The sequence below is a fragment of the Centrocercus urophasianus genome, unplaced genomic scaffold (assembly GCF_019232065.1).
Source record: "Centrocercus urophasianus isolate 14NV4802_14NV808 unplaced genomic scaffold, USGS_Curo_1.0 seq_11, whole genome shotgun sequence".
Lineage (NCBI taxonomy): Eukaryota > Metazoa > Chordata > Aves > Galliformes > Phasianidae > Centrocercus > Centrocercus urophasianus.
Window position 1 is genome coordinate 10144367 of NW_024884253.1, and position 22407 is coordinate 10166773.

The 22407-nt window shown below is 43.3% G+C and overlaps 1 protein-coding gene across 2 annotated transcripts; it reads right to left on the bottom strand.

Moving 5' to 3' along the window:
- Positions 1-446: 446 nt before the first annotated feature.
- On the bottom strand, positions 447-14364 carry SQLE (squalene epoxidase). 2 transcript variants are annotated; one of them, XM_042839770.1, is made up of 11 exons: positions 13849-14364; positions 11586-11838; positions 10892-11072; positions 8525-8621; positions 6535-6648; positions 3893-4064; positions 3578-3673; positions 2916-3058; positions 2455-2551; positions 1902-1989; positions 447-982 (listed from the first exon to the last, which is right to left on the bottom strand). In XM_042839770.1, exons 1-11 carry the CDS (start codon positions 14134-14136, stop codon positions 790-792), a joined length of 1722 nt encoding a protein of 573 aa, XP_042695704.1. In that variant the 5' UTR covers positions 14137-14364; the 3' UTR covers positions 447-789. The 2 variants fall into 2 exon arrangements, with proteins under 2 accessions (XP_042695704.1, XP_042695705.1); XM_042839771.1 differs by lacking the exon at positions 13849-14364 and adding an exon at positions 12110-12191.
- Between the last annotated feature and the right edge of the window lie 8043 nt (positions 14365-22407).

The following is a 22407-nucleotide window of genomic DNA, read 5'->3' on the forward strand; positions in this document are numbered from 1 at the left end:
TTAAGTCAGTGGCAGTATTAACCTTCACTTGCACACAAACCAAGTAAAACAAAACTCAGTTTTTAAAACAAAGTGAGATGGGAAGAAATTTCCAACAAAACGCGTGCTTTCAGTACCTGGGTGCAGCAACCACCACGAGCATGCTTTGGTTATTACTTGCTTCAAATGGTTCTGGTGTAAAGAACACTTTCAGGAGAGCCCTACACATGGCATTTGCAAAAGCACGTAATGCTGCAGACATGGTGACATTGCAGCATCTGCAGTCATTTGCAGTGTCCTTCAAAGCATTGGTATAACAGTACCTCAGCTGCAACTGAAAGAGAACAGAGGCAAATCCTCATGAAATGGCCCAAATCAGGAATTTTCTTACAGTATTTCACAGAAACAAAGGAAGCCTATGGAGCTACTGAGCAGAAAGAAGCATGAAGGATAATAGCAGCATGCGGTTTACAGTTTTCACTTTTCAGTTTATTAATATTAGTGGTGCACTCTGCAATGGATGAAGCGAGGAATGAAAATTCTGACAGACCTGGCAATATGCAAACACCTCCTTACGGTCCTTGTAAACAGCTAACTCCTCTTTGAGCTTTAATTGCAAAGAAAAGAATATTTACATATAATATATATGTATATAACCACAAAACCAAAACTAAGTCAAATCCCGATCAAGGACATCGCATTTCGAAGAGAAGAAAACATGACACAATATTATTAAGCAGTACACGTCCAAAGATTTTCAAGGCGTCGTGATCTTCACGTTTTCTTTGTCCAGTCATATCCCCTTGGACTTCAATAGATGAGGGACTTCATTTCAGAGTAAATAAGTGGAAATATGATAGAGCAACTCCTGTAAAGGACAGCTGCGCTACTGAAGAAGGCTCGAGGCATGGTGATCCACGGCTCTGACTTAAAGCAGAAGTAAACGGCGTACAACGCCACGGCAAAGAAGTGGCCGATCAGCACCATTGGTTTAGGAGATAGCCTGTTTAAAAACAAGACATAGCACATGTAAATTAACAGGATTTAAAAAAGCACAGACAAGCCTTCAGTTCCCAGGTTGGGCTCTTTGCACAGCACAACCGCTCTGATTAAGGCAGCTGCGGTCCTGCTGTCTCAGCTGTGAACAAGCCCTGCCTGTCTTGGAGCTGCTGCACACCTGCATTCCATTCTGCACTGTGGTCAACAGACACCTCTGCTTTCTCTTCAATGCCAGTAGACTGAATCTGTCCTTATCAACTCCCAGGTAAGCCTGCACCGACCCCAGCAGCTTTAGCTCTCTTTCCAAAGAGACAAACGGACACATCCTTACATGTTCAAAGAGCAATTTACTGAGCATTCTCCAGCTTGAAGGGAGCATTCAGAAGATCTTGACAGGTACTTGCTTCTCTGTTCCTTTTGCTCATCTGTGGGAGACCTCATCCATCATTACTCTCATCTTGTCAAGCACGAAACATCTCCACCAGCTCCTCTGTTTGAATGAGCAGAAGGGCCCACACTAACTCCCACCCATTTGTCATAGAATCACAGGCCTGGGTTGAAAAGGACCTTAAAGATCATCTAGTTCCAACCCTCTGCCATGGGCAGGATTGCCAACGGCTAGAGCAGGTTGCCCAAAGTCCCAACCAGCCTGGCCTTGAATGCTTCCATGGAAGGGGCATCCACAGCCTCACTGGGCAACCCATTCCAGTGTCTCTCCAGTTTGCAGAGGCATTTTTAAACAGCTAAAAAAAAGAAAGCATTCAAAGCTCCTAACAGAGCTTCAAAGTTCAGTATAATCCTAAAAACACTGCCTCACATGGAGCATTCTCCCCACAGAACTGACAGACTGGCTGTAAAGAATCTAACAGAGGTTCACAACTTGATCTGGTTCACACCAGCTATTACAGATATGCTGAACTTACACAGATAGCAATCCAACAGGACCTGAGACACATTCTCCACCAAGTCTGAAGTAGTGGAAACAGGCTCTCTTTAGCTGGTGCAAGGAATCTACAAAACAAAATTGAAATCACTCACAAATACAGTCAACAGATACTGAAAAATTTTGAGCATATATAACAGTGATATAAAAATCAAAGACTTCAGCATTTTGGCAGCTGCTGCTGTGAAATTCAGTTAGATTTCAACCTGATTTTACAGGATTTTATAGAGAAGCCACAGATTCCCGAATGCTGACACAAGAACAATTGATTTAAGTTACCCAGTGTTTTGTGTATTAAATAGTAACTCCAGATGCCCTTTGGGTTGCTATAGCTTGGTTTACACAACGCTAGAACTAACTGGGAAGACAACTCAAGCTAACTCATTAAAATCCTTTGATCAGGGCATTTTAGATACATGAATGTACATGAATATATGTGTGTATGCTTACATACCAACACACATGCCCTCCAGAGATTTTTAATTCAACAAATATTAATTCATCAGAAGTTATTTAAAAATACACATATTTACCATCTGTAGCAGCAAAAAGTTCATACAGTGCCTGGGCAAGAATATTCACTACGAAAGAATGAGACTTCTTTCTTGACCAGTAAAATGCTTTTTTGGCCTGCAAAAGGAACAAAATTAGGAAACACAGAACATCATTGAGAAGATTTCATTACTCCAAATTCAACTCGCACGAGGTGATGGTTCAAATCCAGTCTGCTTGAGCAAATCATATGCTAAAAACCACAATACCAGTGTGGGAACAGATCAGATACCATCCTAGCAGTCTGCCCCACAGCCACAGCACTCACAAATCACAGCTCTGCTCAGTGAAAATGCCTGATGTGATTTTTTTATCTGAAGAGTTGAGAACAGCTGTGCCTCAGAAATAACTTCCACATCCCTCAGGTGTATCCAACTTAGACTGCATCATCTGAAGTGGAACCAAGTTTGTCTAAGCTAAGTCAAAATAAATAAAGTTTCACCTTAAGAATGTCAGAATCTTCATAAAGATCTGGAATATCCTGAAGCAAGCTTCTCCATATTTTGACATCGTTTAAAACAACACTCATTCCTCCACCAGTAAGAGGGTGCCTTATATTATACGCATCTCCTAACAGAAGAACTCCTAGATAGAAGAAAAGATGAGTGAACTACTGCACAACTACCATATCATCTTAGCACTCAAACCCTGTACTTTGTTTCTCAGCTTATTGAGAATTCATTGCCACCAGGAACAACAACTAGAAACTGAAGAGAAAGAACAAGAAATAGAAGGGAGCACGGCTTTAACAGATTTAAAAATCTCAATTCCCTTATGCATACACACGCGTGTCAAAGAACGGACACAAAATTCAAGGCCATTTTTATTTTTCTCCATTTTCCTCCCATCATAAAGAGACCAAACACCTAAAAGCACGACCCACTGAGTTATTTAAAATTAAAAACAAAGCAGAGAGTGATTTGAAGTCTTGCAGCAATATAAACATTACTGTTGAATTGTGCCAACATGCATTTTCAAATGTATTTTCAATAACAGAATAAGGTAACTGTACTCAGCAACAAACACACATCTATGAGAACACAGCCTTAAGTCCAACAAGTTTCGAATGCCTTCCCTCCATCTGCTTTACTTCATAATACACACCTTTCTTGTTAACAGCTGAAGGAGGTAAGAAGCTGGCTGGCATAGTCCTTAAACGATCATTCTGAACTGCTATTAGAAATGGTTCCTTAAGGTGATCTGCAAAAACCAAGGTTCTTTGGTTACACTTACTTGGTAGAGCCTTAAATAATTTGCTCACAACTCATTGGAGCCTCTTCTCAGAGGCATAATCCTTCCAAACTCCTAACTCATAAGGCCAGCCAAATAATCTGCTCTGTGACGTGTCATCCAAGAAGGGAGAACAGTTATTGAGACAGTGAACTCTGAAGATAAAGCAAACCAACAGACCAGACTCACCAGGCAGTTGGGGATGAATGCTCTCAAGCATATATTCTTTCAGGTTCTTTGGCATTTCTCCTCGAATATCAACAAGGACTCGAGTCTCAGTTGAAGAAATCTGATAGATTAACACTGGACTAGTTTTAGCCAGAACAAGTTCGGCATAGTTAGTTTTAAACTGTGGTGCATCCTTCAAAAGAAGTGGGAGAAGGATTGAAATCAAATAATGAAGAGATATTAAACTTCAGATACACAAAACCATTCTCTGGCACTTCAAATAAAATCCTGTTTCATAGTAAGGTTGTATCATTTTTTTCCCCTTTCAAAACAGCATGTTTTCAAGAAAAAAAAAAAAAAAAAAAAAAGAATGCAGAAGCTTTCCATGAGATCATTTTTACTTCCATAAAGAAAATTACGGAAAGGAATGAAGTACAGTAGTCTGTAGTGTAGAGAACCCCAAGGGAAAAAAATCACAGGCTCCCAGCACCTTACAGCTGCTCCTCAGGCTTATCAAGTTTCCAGAAGAAGAGAAAGAGGAGGCACTCAAGTAGCGATAGATAATTGTAGGGCTAAGGACACAGAAAGTGCTGAAGCTCCTCCAACTCAGACTGTGCCTGGTAGAAGTTCTGCAGGGTTTTGTTCATTCTCCCTTATTTCTGCTGTTAATCCAACAGTTACTGCAGCAGCCGTGGAAGGCAAGGCAAAGCCAACCTGAGTTGGCTACAGCAGACCAGCTACCAACGTACATTCATGCTTTCTCACTTAACCTTACAGATCCTGAAGGCATTCAGGCAGCTGGTTACAAAGTACCCCATCTGCTGGGAGGGACACAGCGTGAGTATGCTTTTTGAGTATAAACAATTGGTTTTACCCAGAGCTGCTAGCTTGCACCTAAAACTCATGATTTTCACCCTCTGAACAAGTGCCTTAGCAACAAGAAAACTGTGGGGAAAAAATGAATGTCACTGTCTTAACACAAGCTAGTGAAAGCACCTATACCCAGAGTAACATAGAATCACCAAGGTTGGAACAGACCTACAAGATCACCCAGTCCAACCATCCACCTATCACCAATAGCTCTCACTAAACCACCTCCCTCAACACAAAATCCAAACATTCCTTGAGCACCTCCAGGGTCGGTGACTCCACCACCTCCCTGCAGCCCATTGCAGCACCTGACCGCTCTTTTGGATAAGTAGTATTTCTTAACATGCAGCCTGAACCTCCCCTGGTGCAGTTCGAGGCCATTCCCTCTAGTCCTACCACTCTCTCTAGTCTTACAGAGACATCTTCTAATGCAAACATTAGGGCTATATAAAATAGAGCACTAAGAGCAAAAACAGGCTTATGCAAGGTGTTGAAACTATTTTTTTTTCCCCTTCAGTATTCCCACCAACAAGCCTAGTTGGGCTGGTGCACAGTTTCAAGTAGCTATGCTGAAAGTTAATCACAAAGTTATAGAATGGTTTGGGTTGGAAGGGACCTTTAGGGTCATCCAGCTCCAACCCCTGCTATAGGCACAGGCACCTCCCTCTAGATCAGGTTGCTCAAAGCCTTGTCCAGCCTGGCCTTGAATGCTTCCAGAGAGGGAGCATCCGCAGTCTCACTGGACCCTTCAGGTACTGGAAGGCCCCCCAGAGCCTTTTCTCCTCCAGTCTGAACAGCCCCAGCTTTTTCAGTCTGTTCTCACACAGGAGGTGCTCCAGCTCTCTGACCATCTTCATGGTCCTCCTCTGGATCTGCTCCAACAGCTCCAGGTCCTTCTTGTGTTGTGGGCTCCAGAACCAGACACAATAATCCAGGTTATCCAGCTGGTTTAACCCTCTCTTGCTCAACTACAGAGAAATTATACACTTACATGCTGGCTTTAAGAGTAGATTTTGGTATTAATCTAACTTCTAACCACAATATCCTCTTAGAAAAAATGATCTGGTAATATAAATATTTGAAGAGCTGAAAGCAACTCTATCACATATGCTAAATCTGAGACAGTAAGTTCAGCTAGAGGTGGGACAGAGCAGACACCAATAACTTCAAAGTTAAAAAACCACAGATGCAAATTCCCAAGCATTTCTCAGTGCAACACAGAAATGGACAGAACAGCTGATTCTATGGGAAAACATCTCAGACTGGAGCTCAGGACAGTCCTTATAACAAAGCATCAATAGTTGTCTTTAACAAGACTACTTAAATCTTTCATAGACACATTCCCCACGTAAACTTCTACAATGCTACCTGCAGTTGTATTTGATTAAAGTATTTCTTGTTCCAAAGTCTGCAAAAGGCCATGTATGCAACTTTTATTAATTTATAAAGCCCTACCATACGCCCCTTCTGTGTGAGTCCACATAAATAGGCTCTACAGGAGGTGGGTGGAACCACAGGTGTGGATGGAAGGAGCAGCCAAGCAGAAAACAGGCCACAAAGAGAAGAAATTGTGTGGAAGGTTTCCAAAAAGTGTGGAGTCCAGTGACCCCAGCAGAGCCAACACACTCAGGTCACCAACAGTGTGCTGAGCCACCACAGGGCCACTGGCTCACAGCAGCACCAACAGCTGTGGGCCACCACCAAGAGGGCAGAGGCTGCTGCATGCAAACAGATAACACAGCATTACAGACGTATGAAGAAATACAGATCCTCAAGTTACACACAAAAGTTACCTTCAGAATGCAACCAACGAAATGGGATGAAACAGTGACTTTTTGGGAGACCAGGTTTTTTCTGAATTTGGAGAAAAGTCCATCAGCTACAACTGTCAGCGGTGCATGAAGTTCCTGCAGTGTAAGACAAAGAAGAAGATAGGGCATTTTCCTTCTCTTTTCCACAACAGTTGGAAATAACTCACAAGCCCTCCTTTCCAATTGCACATCAGATGTTCTTCAAAGCAATAATCAGCTTCTCCTAGACATGCAGTCACGTAACATAGCTACAGGGTCTGTGCCAGAATTGGATAAAACAGACCAGAAAAGCAGAGTGATTGCTATGTTCAGCCCATAATGCTCTGCAGGAATAAACAAAAGAATCACACATAAGCAACAAGTCTAGAACGTTTTAGTGTAAAAAGTGTACCAAAAGTGCCCAGATCTTTCTTAAAAGAACAAGCAGCAAATTGAGAGCAGTTCTCACCATCCTTAGGTGCTATAAACAGAAATAACAGGTACAGAGAGAAAAAAATAAGATAAATGGATTAGGTTCAGCTTGAAGATATGCACAAATTCCTAATGTTTAATACATACACTGTTTACAAACACGGAAAAAATTCTTCAGATTATTAATAAGCATTTTATTTGTATGATACTGTGAGAAAAGAACTAGAAAGCATTTAGAGATGGATGATTCCTTCTACAGCTTTCTTGTTGTCGTTTGCAGATAAATCAGAGTACATAATGACTGCAGATTTATGATGAGCATTAGTCTTTGGCCTTGGCAGGAGCAGAAAACAAAATCAATTTTCCTTTGAAGCTTTCAGGAAAAAGCATGCCATGTTTCATTGGCACCTCTGGAAAATAGTTCATTGTTGGACAGAAGCATTTGGTGAGCCAGCAATGCTAGTGTACATCCATGCCTGGAACAGGTTCCTCTTGGTGCTACACTGCTATAAAAGAGGCTCTCTAGGCTGGCAAATAATTCAACTCTTTCCAGACACAGAACTCCAGCACTCAGTGAATTTGCTTATCATCTCTGTACAGACAGGAGCCTCAAGGCCCTAAGAACAACACCCATGCTCTCAGAAATAGCACAGGTTAGAACACTGTCAGTCTAATCTAGCCAAACAAGCTGTACTTACAATTATTGCAATGAAATCCATGGATGCATAAAGCTCCCAGCTACCTCACAAGGAGTTAAGGATGGTGTTCCTCCTCAGCTGTCTTACAGCTCCCCACTCCTAGCACATCCTGGGGACTGCAATGCCTTTTGCCTGAGCAGCCTTATTACTCCTCCTCCCTCTTGGAGGAGTAATTTTAAAGTGTTTTTTTTTTTTTTTTTTTTGTTTTGTTTTGTTTTTGTTTGGCTTTTTTAGAGAGTGTATCCACAACTCCAGTACATATGTCCTACCTGCATAGGTTTCTCCTAAAGCTATTATAAGTTCACTCAATTTCTCAGAATTTAGCCAGCATTTTGCCTTAGCTGAGGCAAAGAACAATCAAACCAGTGATGCAATTAAAACAGGTCAGAACTCTCCTTGTGTGACCCAAGAGATGACTGGGCAGAGCATCTCTATGAGCAGGCACCTACCTCCTGACTTTCAGACACCTTACCCAACAGAGGCAGCATATGTTGAAACATGATTGTTTTTACACAGCCAAAGCACAACTCTGAACGTATTATTTCTTCCATTGGTTACTTGGAAATACTTTAAGCTCCAAACATATGGATTATTTAGGGGAAAAAAAAAACCACACCAAAAACAATAGTGCCTCTGGAGAACTGAACTGTTATCAAAACAACAGTAGGAGTTACAACAAGAATTTCCATACGATAGGACTGCACCCACAAGGAAGCAATCTCCCTTCATTAAAGCTTCACCTCTCTGGCAGTTACAGATTTCTGCACCAGAGCTCTGAAGTAGCATTGCTTTTCAAATGCTATACACACTTAACTCTATTTTCACAGTAGTTAAACAAAGATCAGAACTGAAAACTGTCTCACCTTAGTATCCCCAGTTTCTTTGTCCTTGTACTGAACACCCACTATGCAATCATCTTCTTCAAGCAGCTGTGTCACAGTTCCTTCAATGAATTTTGCACTGAAATAAAGCAGGATTTAGAAGAGGAGGTAGGAGGATTAAGGATGCCAACATTTCATTGTATCAGGCACAGAAGGAAAATGTCATTTTCAATAACCTTGTCTCTGCCACGATATTCTCTCTAAATGCAACACAAAGATCCTTCAGCTCTTTTTGGAGCCACATTAAATATCAAACACTGCTTGCCATTAGCTTCTGTTCCACGCTGCCATTTGGCTTGACGTTTGAGACTATTCTAAAGCTATAATGCTTAACATAAACACCCTGCCACCAAGCAGAACCCCTGCTTTTGCTTTAGGCATTCCCTGGCCAAAGGAGATGAGCAGAGAGGAGTCTGACACGTACAAGCAGCCAGCAATCAGCCCCCTGAGCACTTCCCTCTGTCCAGCAGAGCAGACTGAGGGAACACAAAGGCTGAAACCCCACGCAGAGGGCAGAAGCAAGATCCAAAGTAGCACTTCAATACTTCACATGTAAGCGCGAGGTCCCTAACTGACACAGAATAGTCCTCAATAACCCGTCCTGTTTAGGACAAAGCTCTGACAGTACTTATGATCAGACTCCAAACTGAGCATCCCTTGCATCTATCTCCAATTTTGGCTGTTTGGGTTTCACAGATCGTATCTCTTTCCACTTCAACCTCTTGTTGGATCTGAGCTGTTAGACACAATCCCAGCAGTTCAGACCCTGCAGCTCAGAACGAACACGCCTCTCTACTTCACAAATGTTTTCACATCCACATGGAATACAAAAACTTAGAGAAATCAGATGAAGTTCCATATGAGAATAAGACAGCCTGAGAGTTCAGGCCCTCAAAGGTAACAAAGCAATTGAAAACATGCCTAACAGGAAGTTCAACAGCAAGGGTATGTACCAACCTACCAGGTTAATAGCAGTTGAATCAGCATTCTGCAGGTCTTACTGGCTTCTATATTTCTTTTATAGCCATAATTTAACTAAGTGCTTATTTCCTATTCTGGTTCTAACCCACTATAAAAATCACTAACTAATGACACCCCACCTTTTTCCTCTGCAGAATTAATTTTACTCATCTGAAAGAAGTTCATGTTATCTAAAACAGATGAAGAGAAAGCATTCAGCAGTCATTACTCCCTATATTTTCACAAGTTCTGAGATGAAAAACAAAGCTTCACAGCATTACGAAGAGTATTTCATCTCTCTTGGGCCTTGACATAACATGCAGTTTCCTTTGCTATCATTACAATGGGAAGAAAACATACAAGAAATGAATAAAGAGTGGAAGAAAGGTAAGGGCTGAACTCAAGACTCAAACATCAGCTTTTGTAAATTTCTGCTGCAGGATTTCTGTATTGCTCATGGAGTTCTCCATGTGCTGAGGTGCCCAAATTTCACTGAAGTTGAAGCCGTAACCAAGAAAGCTTTAGCTTTTATAGCTATTAAATGCAGTCAGCATTGATTTTAACTGTGCTGCACAGTTGCTGTCTTCTAGTGCTACTGATTCATAGGATATAAGATATGATAAAATAAAGAATTTTCCACTTCAGAATACATGCGTAAAGTAAGAAGACAGTACCTTCTGTATTTCCCTTATAAGCATTACTGATGGGAAAAAACACAAAACACCCTTCAGAAGCAGCATCTAGAATCTATTTGTTTTTTGAAATGTTTCCTCCTCCTCTCTTTTAATAGAAGGAAATATCAACCATTCTTTATTTCATTAAGAATAGGATGCATCTTTAGGATTGTACAACTGTTGGGAGTAGCTCTCTCCCATTATTTAGTGTCCCTTCCTAGCTATTTTGCTCTTGTTAGCCATAAAAAAAAATTACAGAACATGCAAACGTAGAAGATTCCTGGCACTGCAGACAACATATCTGATAGAAACGACACCAAGTTATATCACACATTTCTTGGCAAAAGAAGTTCTGTGCACTGCACCCTGAGGTCAGTGCTTCTGGTAAAATATCAAACCCAATAACAGGCCTAAGAGAATCAGCTTTGTAGGCTCAAGGCTGCTCTCTCATAGGGACAAGCCAGTACCTCTTCTAGTTAAAGCCTTTGCTCCCATGAATTTAAAAATTAACTTGCCTCGAAGGCTAACGTAAGAAGTATATTCCATTCATAAATGTGTCTACAAAAACAGAACAAGCAACTTCAGCTGTTGCTTTCTCTCAGCCTTGCCCACTGGAGCTGCTGTGCTGGGGCACAAAGAAACAGCCAAGGAATCTCACACAGGGAACAACACTCCAGCACCCAGGCTGTGACACTGAGCAGCACACAGAACTCACTTGGGCTCTGCCATGGCTGCCCTTCGGAGCCCCATGATGAACTGGCCGTGATGGAAGGACCTTCCGCTCACCACACGGCCATCTTCAGATGTTGGAAAAGGAATTTCTACCTCCGACTTGCTCTCTAGGTCATGAATGATGTAACCATTCACCGTTTGTGCGTCGATACCTTGTACTGTATCTGCAAAAACAAACAAAAAAAAGCCAGCAGATGAGTTAAAGAAAGCTTTTAAAAGACTTATTTAAAATATTTCTTCACATGAAATCCAATTATCCTAATCAAAATACGTTGAGGAAAGAATATCATAGAATCTTCATAGAATGGCCTGGGTTGAAAAGCTCCACCATGGCCATCTAGTTTCAACCCCCTGCTGTGTGCAGGGTCGCCAACCAGCAGACCAGGCTGCCCAGAGCCACATCCAGCCTGGCCTTGAATGCCTCCAGGGATGGGGCATCCACAGCCTCCTTGGGCAACCTGTTCCAGTGCCTCACCACCCTTTGTGTGAAAAACACACTCTTAAAAATAGATTGGAAACACACGAGCAATTATTCCTTTTACTCATTGTAGATACTGCATTTCTTCATTTTTCCTGCATTTTAGATATGGCTTGCCTTATCTAAAAGCATAACTGAGAGCAGTAACTGTTGTTTTATATTTATCTATATATACATACACAGTTTGAAATGCACTCACCTTCAAGACCCAAGTCTTTAAGTGCATTGAAACCGCCAGGCTGCAACAATTCTCCAACTATCCTGTCAGGCTCCTTCAGATCCCTCTCTATTACAGTCACTTTTCTTCCATCTCTGGCAAGCACCGTGGCCAAGGAAGACCCAAGGACACCTGAACCCACAATGATAACTTCTGGATCATTCTGGGGCAATGATGTTGTAACTGAAGCAGCCTCTGTCAGGTGCATATCTGAGACATTTACTTCTATTTTACCCTGTAAAAAGAAAAATCCAAAGTTAGATGTATTGATGTATGTGTACCATAACTTTTGCATGGGTTTGACTTTGGACTAGTTCTACTTTCATCCAGCAGACCGAGAGCCTACTGATGGATGGATGGCATCTTCCAGGTTAGCTTTGTTTAAAATAAAATCAGTTGTACTCTATAATTGTATAATCAATGAATATACAGCTGTTGTAATTAAGAAATATACAAGAGAGTTTAGCTAAGCAGATTACCCCAAAAAGAACAGATGCAGGGCTCACCCTTGTCCTTGGCTTGCTGGAAAACTCCAAAAGAAGGGATCTCCAGCAGAGATCCTTCCCCACTGGCAGTCAGCTCTTAAATGGGTCTAGGAGAGGTGCAGACAGGCTTCACCCCTTCCAGCAGCACAGGTGAATTGCCTTCACCTGTGCTCCCATGGCTGACTCATTGCCGGCCTCAGGTGATCAGTCAGAGAGGTTCAGGCCACAATTCAGCAGTTCCCATACAGTAATGCAACAAAAATCAGGTAGGGAAAAGAAACAAGCAGACACACTTGATTAAAACTTCCCTCCTGATCTCAGCCAAACATCAATACAACGTTAGTATCACATATGCTGGAAGCTGAGTTCCTAGGAAAGGCAGTAAAACAACTGCCACATGTTCTTATCTATGAAGTAACAAATCAAAGCTTACATATCCATCCCTACTGCACAGAGAACTCAGCAATTAAAGAAACTGTTACATCAACTGGAAAATGTATTCTTCTAACCTTATTAAGCTGATTGAATTGAATCCAATTCACTCTTCCACAAATGCTTCAGCACTGCAGTGCTGACAGCAGTAAAAACATGTTCGCGTCAGTGAAATGAATACTCCGAAAAATACGAAAGCCAGGATTTCTGGCGGCATGGTGTAATGTTTTTAGCTACAATGTAACAAGGGATTGTAAAAGTAGCTGCAGGACATTGAAAAAAAGCGAGAAACTGGGGGAAAGGCAGGCTTTTACCATTAAAACCCACAGGGCATGCATCCGAAAATAGTTTCAAGTTGTTCTGTGCAAGCAGTCCGCACCCAGCTGAAAAGGCCCAGAAGTGCCCAGGCAGGGAGCCAAACAGTGTGACCTAGAGATGGACTGAATATGCATATCCACCTACTGGTGGTAGATTGCAGGGCTCCTGCCAAACTCCAGCTGAAAGCCTGGTGCTCTCTGCTATCACTGTAGAACAGGCTGGCTAACCGAAGCCAGGTTCTGTAACTGGTTATACAAGCAGCACTTTAAGATAATTCCCATATTGCTGTGTCTCCTGCTATCGAAATGGATACATTTTATCCAGAAACAAGAGGAAGATGATCACAGAATAGCAAAATGGCTGAGGCTGGCAGAGACATCAGGGTCTGTCTGGCTTTGCCTTTGCTCCCGCAGGGTCACCCAGAGCAGAGGGCCCAGGGTCGCATCCAGGCAACTTTTGGAGATCTCCAAGAAGATCTCCAGTAGGCTTCCCCTGGACAACCTGGACTTGCATGGCACAGAAGTGCTCCTGGTGTTCAGGTGGGACATGCTATGCTCCAGTTGTGCTCACTGCCTCTGGTCCTTGCACTGGGCACTGCTGAGAGCAGCCTGGCTCCATCCTCTTTGTACCTTCAGAACTCTGTGTGCATGGATGAGAATCTGCTGAGCCTTCTCTTCTCTTGGACAAAAAGTCCCAGCTCTCTGTGGTTCCTCACAAGTGATGTTCTTCTAACGTCTAGAGCAGGCTGGCAATTGAAGATACCCTTCTGCTAGCATAATAACCCATTACCTTGTTATTTTCTTTGAATACTCACGTTGCATTCACCTTCATAAAATCTCACTGTTTCTTCCATCATCAAAAACCAATGCAAAACATGACACATCCGTCACACAGGATGCAAGCACAACCCTCCCTGCCCTTCCTTCTCTGCCCTCACCGAGGCCAACTCCAAAGGGCCAACAGGCAGGCAATGCCTCCCAACTCAGGCACCACGTCCAACCTGAACATACCTTTCTGGATCTGGGTTGCTCGACTCGCTGAGACCCCGCAGCAGGTTTGGCCCAGAAGAAGCCCACCAGTGGCAGAGCAGAGAGAGCGTGGGCGAGCATCCCCAGGTGGGGCTTCTGCTGCTGCTGCTGCTGCCGGGGCGCACGGAAGTGGTAGCGATAGGAGAGCAGCAGGCCCAGGGAGAAGAAGAGCGCGGCGGAGAGCAGCACCTCCTTGTTGGCGTAGCTCATGAGGTCTCCACACTTCTTGTACACGTAGATGAAGGAGGCGATGCCCAGGAAAGTCCACATGGTGAGGGCGCTTCCCAGAGTTCTGACGTCAGCTGACGCTCCGAAAATGGCTTTTCACGTAATATACGAATAACAGAAACAGAGAAACACAGAGGCTTCCCCGCGACGGCAGCAACGGCAGTCACACGCAACTCCGCGCGACACCGCGGAGCTCACCGAGCCCTACAGGCACAGGCACCACCGGCGCAGCCAGCAGTCTCCATAAGGCCCGGAGCTCAGCGCAGCACCGCAGCCCCACGCGATGCCCACGCGACGCTCACGAAGCCGCTCCCCGCGCGGCTCGGAGGCTTCCCCTCGCCGCCGCCTCCCTGGGCGGCTCCTCAGCGCCGTGCCCGGCCCTCTCCGCGGCTCCGGGGGCGGCTGCGCTCCGGGCGGTGCCGCCGCGGCCTTCGCGCCCCGCAGCTGAGGTGAGGGAGCCGCCCCGCAGAGCCGGACCGGGCGGGGATCGCCCCTCACGGGAAAGCGAGATGAGGGGACCGGCGGCGAGGGGGCGTGGCTATGCTAATGAGCGCCTGCCTCCGCCTCCTGGTAGGTACCGCGCGCCCCGTGCCTCAGCCTCGTCCGACCAATCGGCGGTGCTATGCCGAGATGGCGCTATGGCCGGGCGACCAATCCGAGCGTGGGAAAGGCGGGGCTTGCGCGCGCCGGGATCCTAGGGCGATGTGACGCCGTTGGGCGGGGCGGGAGATCGAAGTTGCCGTGGTGACGGATGAGCGGGGCCGCCCCGAATCCCGCGCACCCCGCCGCTGCCTTGCGGAGCTGCGCATGCGCGCTGGCGGGACGTGGGACCCTGAGTGGTGAAGCGTTGGAAAGCACTGCAAAGGGAGGTGGTGGAGTTAGCATCCACTGAGGTATTCCAAGAAGGTGTAGGTGCTGTACGGAGCGACGTGGTTTAGTGGGCACAGTGCTGATTGGTTAACAGACAAGATGATCTTGGAGGTCTCCTTCAACCTTAATGACTCCATTATTCCATGACTTGTAAGAATTAAATCAAAAATAGGAGCTGGTAAAAGAATAGAGTTTGGTTCATTCATCACATCAGTCAGTTTAGGCTAGAGATAAAGAAGTGTGAGCTAAAGAGATCAAACACAGGCTCTTATCTATAGTAGAGACACCGGTTTTCCCCAGTTTGAACTAGATTTATTGTAGCTGTCGACAATTTTTGTATTTAACCCACTTGAGACTGAGCCGTTTAAGTACATCTGCGCTTGATTTCTTACGTTCGATTCAGTAACGTTCCTTAAGCTCTAAAATTTCTTTATTATGAACTGAGCTCCACAACTCAGCACTTTGGAAGACCAAACCAAGCCTTCTGGATGTGCCATGGCAGGCACCAAACATGAGCTGAAGCACAGTCCTTAAGCTGGAACATTTACTGGAACCAACACAAATCTTATGAGGACTAAGAAAGATAAATGAATTGGCAAACATGAGCCAAAAACTACTAAAAATAAAAGCAGGGTAATGCAGATGCACAGTAGGAGTCATGCTGAGGACCAGCGAAGTCTTAAGGAGTAACAGAAAGGAGGACGGTGTCTAAGAAAACAGTGCAGCGGGGTGATGTGAATGAAGATGGTGAGCTGATTTAAAGACTAGAGGCAAGTGTCATGTTTCATGTTACTGCAAACTACCAAAAATTGCTTTTCACCCCCATCCCCAGCCCTGGATCCTGATGGCTGCAGCTGGAAGGTTCCTTGCTTCAGCTCACTGACAACAAAACGTGACCCATGGAAGAAGAACTTTGTCTTCTCCGAGTCACCCAGGACAACGTGAACACTGTGTTAGAGATAGAGGACAATTGCGTATGGCTGGTAGAGAACAGGGAGCTTGGGTGTCACTGCTGCTGCAGGTTGTAATTAGATTTAATTAGAACAAAAAATAACACATTTGTCCTACTTCCAACACAATAAATCACCCTCTGTTAATGAGATGCTTGTGCAAAACATCTGTTAGGATTATGTAATTCCAGAGTAATTTTTTTTATACTTCCATACAGAGTGGATTAAAGCAATTATAAGATTCTGGTTTTGAATGAGACACTCACAGTTTCATCTGTCAGAGTCTCAGATATGTTCCAAACATTTCCACCCAAGACATCAGAAGACATCCCTCCTGTCTCCTAATTTATTCTCAGTGTCCTGGCTACGGTGAAGAGCTTGACATAATTAGATTTCTGTTTACAGTAAAAGCTATCTTTTGCTGCTTACAGTACTGTAAATAAGATGGTATTTCTGTGGATTTCTTTTCCAAAGAAAAAGAAACACCTTTTTTGTTTGTTTTTTTATTTCTGTGTTCTTGAACTTCAGTAGGATTTTTGTTTCTGGAATAAACTGTTCTTCTCTCACTTGTGAAACACTGTCAAGATGATGACTATGAAATATCATTTAATGATTCAAAGCTCAGGGTGGCAAATACGAACAGGCTGAAACAAGAATTTCTAAAATTACAAAACGATTCTGCAGGCAGTAAATAAGGGCATCTGAGCAGAGATTGGAGCTGACTTTTTGCTCTTTCCTACAAGCAGTTTCCCACAATCCAGTTTTTCAACGCAGACAACCAGCATTTGGCAGCAGTGTGAAATCGCAACAACCAGAGACGATGGGCTGAACTCTGGGGTAGATAAACAGTTCAGTTAAGATAGATTTTTCCAGTTTTGCAGAAGCAAGGTTCATAAGAATGCCACCTTAAGATGCTAACCCATAAAATACGGGACAGACCTCTAGTATGCAATCACAGCTGCTCTGGCAGCACTGCTTTAGGACAAATATCCAAAGTGTCAGACCTGTTTATAGGCTGCACAACTGACCAACGTGTGCTGCTTGAGACTGAACCTTGCCTTCCTTGGGCATGGTGTGATGGACAGCCTGGTCTCACTGCTCACACAAATGGTGGTCATCTACCCATGCTAGTAGATAGATGGGGAGGTCTGGTGTGTACTTTAACAGAAGAAAAATATCGATCTTTATGTTTCAGTAATCATCATAAGAAGAAGCAGAGCCTTCTCAGTGTTTGAAAGAGGAAGGTAGGAGAATTCCTGAAAAATTAGGAGGGTGACTATTGAAACTGCAATTATTCCAAATTACAGATTATTTGAACTTTGAAGCGAGAGGCCATTTCCAGAAAAAACAATAATTGTTATTGCATGTATGTCAATGGGTGTGTGAATGGATATAAAACTGTTCTGTTTTCTGTGGGCATTTAATTATACTGAGAAGCCAGGTGATTTCGTATCAAACTAGTACTGTGTAGTCGAATGTTCTCTAGAACTGATCAGAAGAACTCTGCAGATGTTTTCAGTAAACTTTCGCTAATGTCAAAAAAATAATGAGATACAGCAAAAAATTTGCAACAACTTTGTCAAATGTAAACAAATACACAGAAAACCCACAAAGAAGTTAAAAATATTATGAAGCACATCATAAAATTTCATCCCCGTGACATATTTTATTTTTCAGACAGCCAAACAGATGGTCAGCAATATTTTCTCGCACTCCCATCAGGAAGACAGTAAAATATTTTGTCTCTTATTTATTCATAAGTAAGGAAAAAAATTCAGTAGCTATAGTGTTCTTTGCACAATCTTTAAGACAACACCTCTTTTGAGGGAAAGCTGTAATGCCTCAGGAGTTCAGATTATAATTTAAAGTTACTGGGGCTTGAGGAATACAGGCAGCCTGCAGGTTGTGGTGTAGGAGTCATCACCTGACCCACTGGCCCCAGCAACTCATCTACCCACGTGTTCCCTCCTCTGTTCTGCCTACCCTGAGCCGTTGGAACTGTGCTGCCCATCACTTCATTGGATTACACATCATGATTTTTCAAGATATTTCCAATCTGTTGAACTTTTCTTCTTATGATGCAGAGTGGGCAAGTTCAGTCAATTATACCTGTAATGAAAAGTCAGTTGAATGAGCTGGAAGGAAAAGAAAGGAGAAAGCTAACCAGTTTTCAAAATCACAGTCCTCACACCAGCAACAACAAAGTTTTGTGTTTTCTCTTGACTTTGCTGTTGTTTTCCATTGATGTCTCCTAGTCTTGCTTTGCTAAAAACAGCATGATGTTCTCACAAGTTGCTACAGGCACATGCAGTCCTCATGATGCAGTATAGGAATAGGATTAACAGCAGACAGACTGCAGATACTGAGAACATAAAAAAGTGTTGAAGACTCAGGAAGCAGACACAGGGTAGAGCAGCATATTAATGTCAAAATATTGTTTAAAAAAAACAAAAAAATGTTTCCCGTTGAGCAGTTACACAGCATTTAACAGAAACGCAACCTCTGCAGTCTGTCTCCACATGCAATCCAATGATTTGTTCTCTTTACAGCAGACCCAGAGCTGGATCCCAGAGGCCATTTCTCTCCCTCGTGTGCTCAGACAGCAGTTTGTTTCTGCATAGCTGGAGATCATATCATCCCGAAGACAATTAAGTCCTCAACTTAGGAATGGTGCTGAAGCAAGAAGTGCACTGGATATATAAACAGGAAAGCATCTCATATTTGTGAATTCCCACAAGGTGGAATTGCAAATTACACATCAACAATAAAAAGGCATTCATTATACTTTCAGAACAGGTGAGCTCTAGAGGGCAGATGGAAAAGTGAAATAAGCAGAACGGAGCAGTAGATACAGCTTAGCAAATAGGAAAAAAATCTTAAGGAGCAGGACTTAATCTCCACTGACTCTTCGCTGTGATTGAACTTCTTCAGGTGAGCAGACTTACTTCCCAAGAGGGTTTATTGCCACATGCTGAATTGTTTGCTAGTGAACCTTTTTTACATATAATTCATTTAACATAAAGGTATAGGATGGGCAAAGTTTATGACTGAAAATTCCGGGTTGGAAATATCAATAAAAATGGGAATAGCCTACAGTTATAGTGTCTGGAGGGACACGTTAGAGCAGGATGCCTGACCTATAAAATTAGGTGGAGAGAATCCATACAGCTGGCAATTCCATCTGGCAGATTATTAATCTTCATTTTTTAATGAACTAAGAGTATCTCTAGACTTTAGGTGTATGTGATAAAAACTTCTGAAAATTCATAATCTCTTGGGCCAATAACTTCCACTCAATTCTGTATCTTTCACTACTATCCATCTTTACCATTTCTTTTTAGTCTTTTCTGAATCTACTCTTCTTTTTTTTTTTTTTTAATTAGGGACTGCAATTACTTCTTAATCCATAAATAAGTGTAAAAAAGTACTCCTAAGCAAAATACTCTCTTGGAACTGAACATTTTCCTCTGAAGTTCCAAGTTTAATTTGCTGCTATGTGTTATACTATTTCATCCCCTTGAAGATACTGAGATTTAGACTGCCCAGATTAGGGTATCAGACATTGTTTTGTTTCAGTAGCTTTTGCTATCAAAGTAGAATCTCTTCAGGCATGATAAACTCAACGTAAGAGCAAAACCCAATTATTTATTGGCTAATATGTGACAAATATATAGCCAGGATTAACGAGGTATAAAGGTAAGCATAATACTCACTGCCCTAATGAGATACTCCATGACTCTCTGCTTTTTGGGAAATCATCAGTCATATGGGGAGAGGCTGACTTCCACTGATGAGTGGAACAGAGGGATCTTGTGTTGCTGAGCTGCTATCTTCTGATCTTTTTTAAAAGGATTTTTTAACTTTCATATCAGAATTCTCCTCTGATCTTTATTATAGAATCATACAATCATAGAATGGCCTGGGTTGAAAAGGACCACCATGGCCATTTAGTTTCAACCCCCTGCTGTGTGCAGGGTTGCCAAACAGCAGACCAGGCTGCCCAGAGCCACATCCAGCCTGGCCCTGAATGCCTCCAAGGATGGGGCATCCACAGCCTCCTTGGGCAACCTGTTCCACCTCACCACCCTGTGTGAAAAAATTCCTCCTAATATCTAACCTAAACCTCCCCTGTCTCAGTTTATATTTTCTTAAAAGCTGAAGTGCCCGATGCTATTTTCAACAGTTGTTTACTTCAGTACAACTGAAGGCCAATTCTCTTTAATGTTTTCATAAACGACTTGGATGTAGGATTAGATGGTGTTTTGAGCAAGTTTGCTGATGATACTAAACTGGGAGGAGCTGTTGACTCCATCAAGGGTGGAGAGGCCTTGCAGAGAGATCTAGACAAATTAGAGAGCTGAGCAATCACCAAGCACATGAAGTTTAGCAAGAGCATGTGCTGGATCCTGCACCAGGGAAGAAGCAAGCCTGGCCAGATTAGAGACTGGGGGATGAGACACTGGAGAGCTGCCCCGTAAAAAAGAGGTCCGGGGGTCTTGGTTGACAGCAAGTGGAACATAAGTCAGCAGTGTGCCCAGGCAGCCAGGAAGGCCAACCATTCCCTGAGTGCATCAGGGCCAGCACTGCCCCTGCGTGAGGAGAGATCGTCCTGCTCTGCTCTGTGCTGTGTGGCCTCACATCAAGCAGTGTGCTGCTTGGGGCACCACAGTACGAAAGAGACATATAACTGTTAGAGAGCGTCCAAAAGAGTGCTATAAAGATGGCAAGGGTCCGGAGGACAAGACATATGAAGAGCATCTGAGGTTCGTGGGTTGCTCAGCACAGAGCAGAGGAGCTGAGGGGAGGCCTGATGGCAGCTGCAGCTCCTCACAGGCAGCGGAGAGCAGCGCTGAGCTCTGCTCTGTGTGACAGCAACAGGGCCCAGGGAACGGCATGGAGCTGCGTTCAGGTGGGGGTCAGGGACAGGGTCTGCACCAGGGGGTGGTGGGCATGGAACGGGATCTCTGGGGAGGTGGTCATAGCACTGAGTTTGCTGGAATTCCAGAACCATCTGGACAACGTTCTCAGTTATATATTGTGATTATTGGATGGCCCTGCGTGGAGCCAGGAGCTGGACTCCAATGATCCTTGTGTGTCTCTTCCAACTCAGGATGTTCTAAGATTCTATTACTCTATAATTCACACATATTCACATACTTTGGAATGTAGCTGCGGTAGGGCTTTCATCTAAGGAGCAAGCACACTGGTGTTGAATTGCCGTCTGAAAAGAAAGCCCAGGCATGCTGCCACATCAATGGGCCTTACTGCAAAACGCACTGCGGAGCGCTGGGGTCAGCTCTCACCTACCTTTTGGAAGCAAACCCTGCTTCTAGCCAGCAGCACCCTCTTGTGGCTTTCTGCTAAAGTACAGGCCCAAACTGTCCCATCCCTCTTCCTAAATCTGGACCCGATTCACAGCTGCGCTGCTGCCTGTGTGAGCTAAGCGGCTCACAAATGAACCGCTGCTAGATGAGAGATTCCAGTAGAGAATTTTATATTTTTTTCAATTTAATCCTTATTTTGTGTTGTTTTGGAATTAACGAGCTGCATTTATGCTTTTTCTGCTTTGTAGTTTTAACTGATTAATGTAGATTTAGAAAAAAAATAACAGAACTAATGAGTACTGAAAGCTAAGATCACACTTACTGTAACAGTGATGTCCTTGAAACTCTCTTTACCTTTCAGTCTGTGTACAGTAGGGGCTGTGTGAGGGGCTGTGTGTGAAAATCAGCAAACGTGCATATCCATGACAGTGCTGCAGCAAGTGGTGTAACGTAATCTTTGGGTGCATAAATGTGTATAGCAAGCAGGAAAAGTGAAATGATTTTATTGTGGTATATAGCACTGGTGATATTGATAGCAGATTTCCCTTTGGGAATTCCGGCAAAAATCAACCTGAAACTGAACTGGAAAAGAAAATAAAAATAAAGGTGAGCAAAAGAGCAGCACAGCTGATTTTTTGGACTGGAGAAAATGTATTTCAACAGGACACATGAAAAATTCAGTGTGTTGAATTTGTCAAATAGATGACTGAGAAGTGACTAGATTATAGCAGAGAAATACTTTTAGGAAAAGAAAAATCCCATATGCCAACAGATTCCTTAATCAGGCGCATTGGCTGAAAAGCAGTGGCTGCCAACTGACTGAGAACCACTCTACTGACAGATAAGACCCAAATGTTTAACTCTGATTGTGATTAATGCCTGGCACAGACTCTTTGGAGAGATGGTAGAGCTATCTCTTTATAGCTGTAAATCAGTTGTCACATTGTACATATTTTACCCTACCATAAGCTATGCTTTTATTCAGCAAAAATAAGTGGGTTAAATATGGGGGTAACTGGTTGACACAAGATGACCTGTATTATATGTGACAGATTAAATGGCTGGTCCTGTCCTCTTTGTCCCACATCCCTGCTTCCTCCCCCCCCCCCAGAACTTAATTATATGAATTTGAATTCTCTAATGATTTCAAAACCAGCTGCTCACTAGTG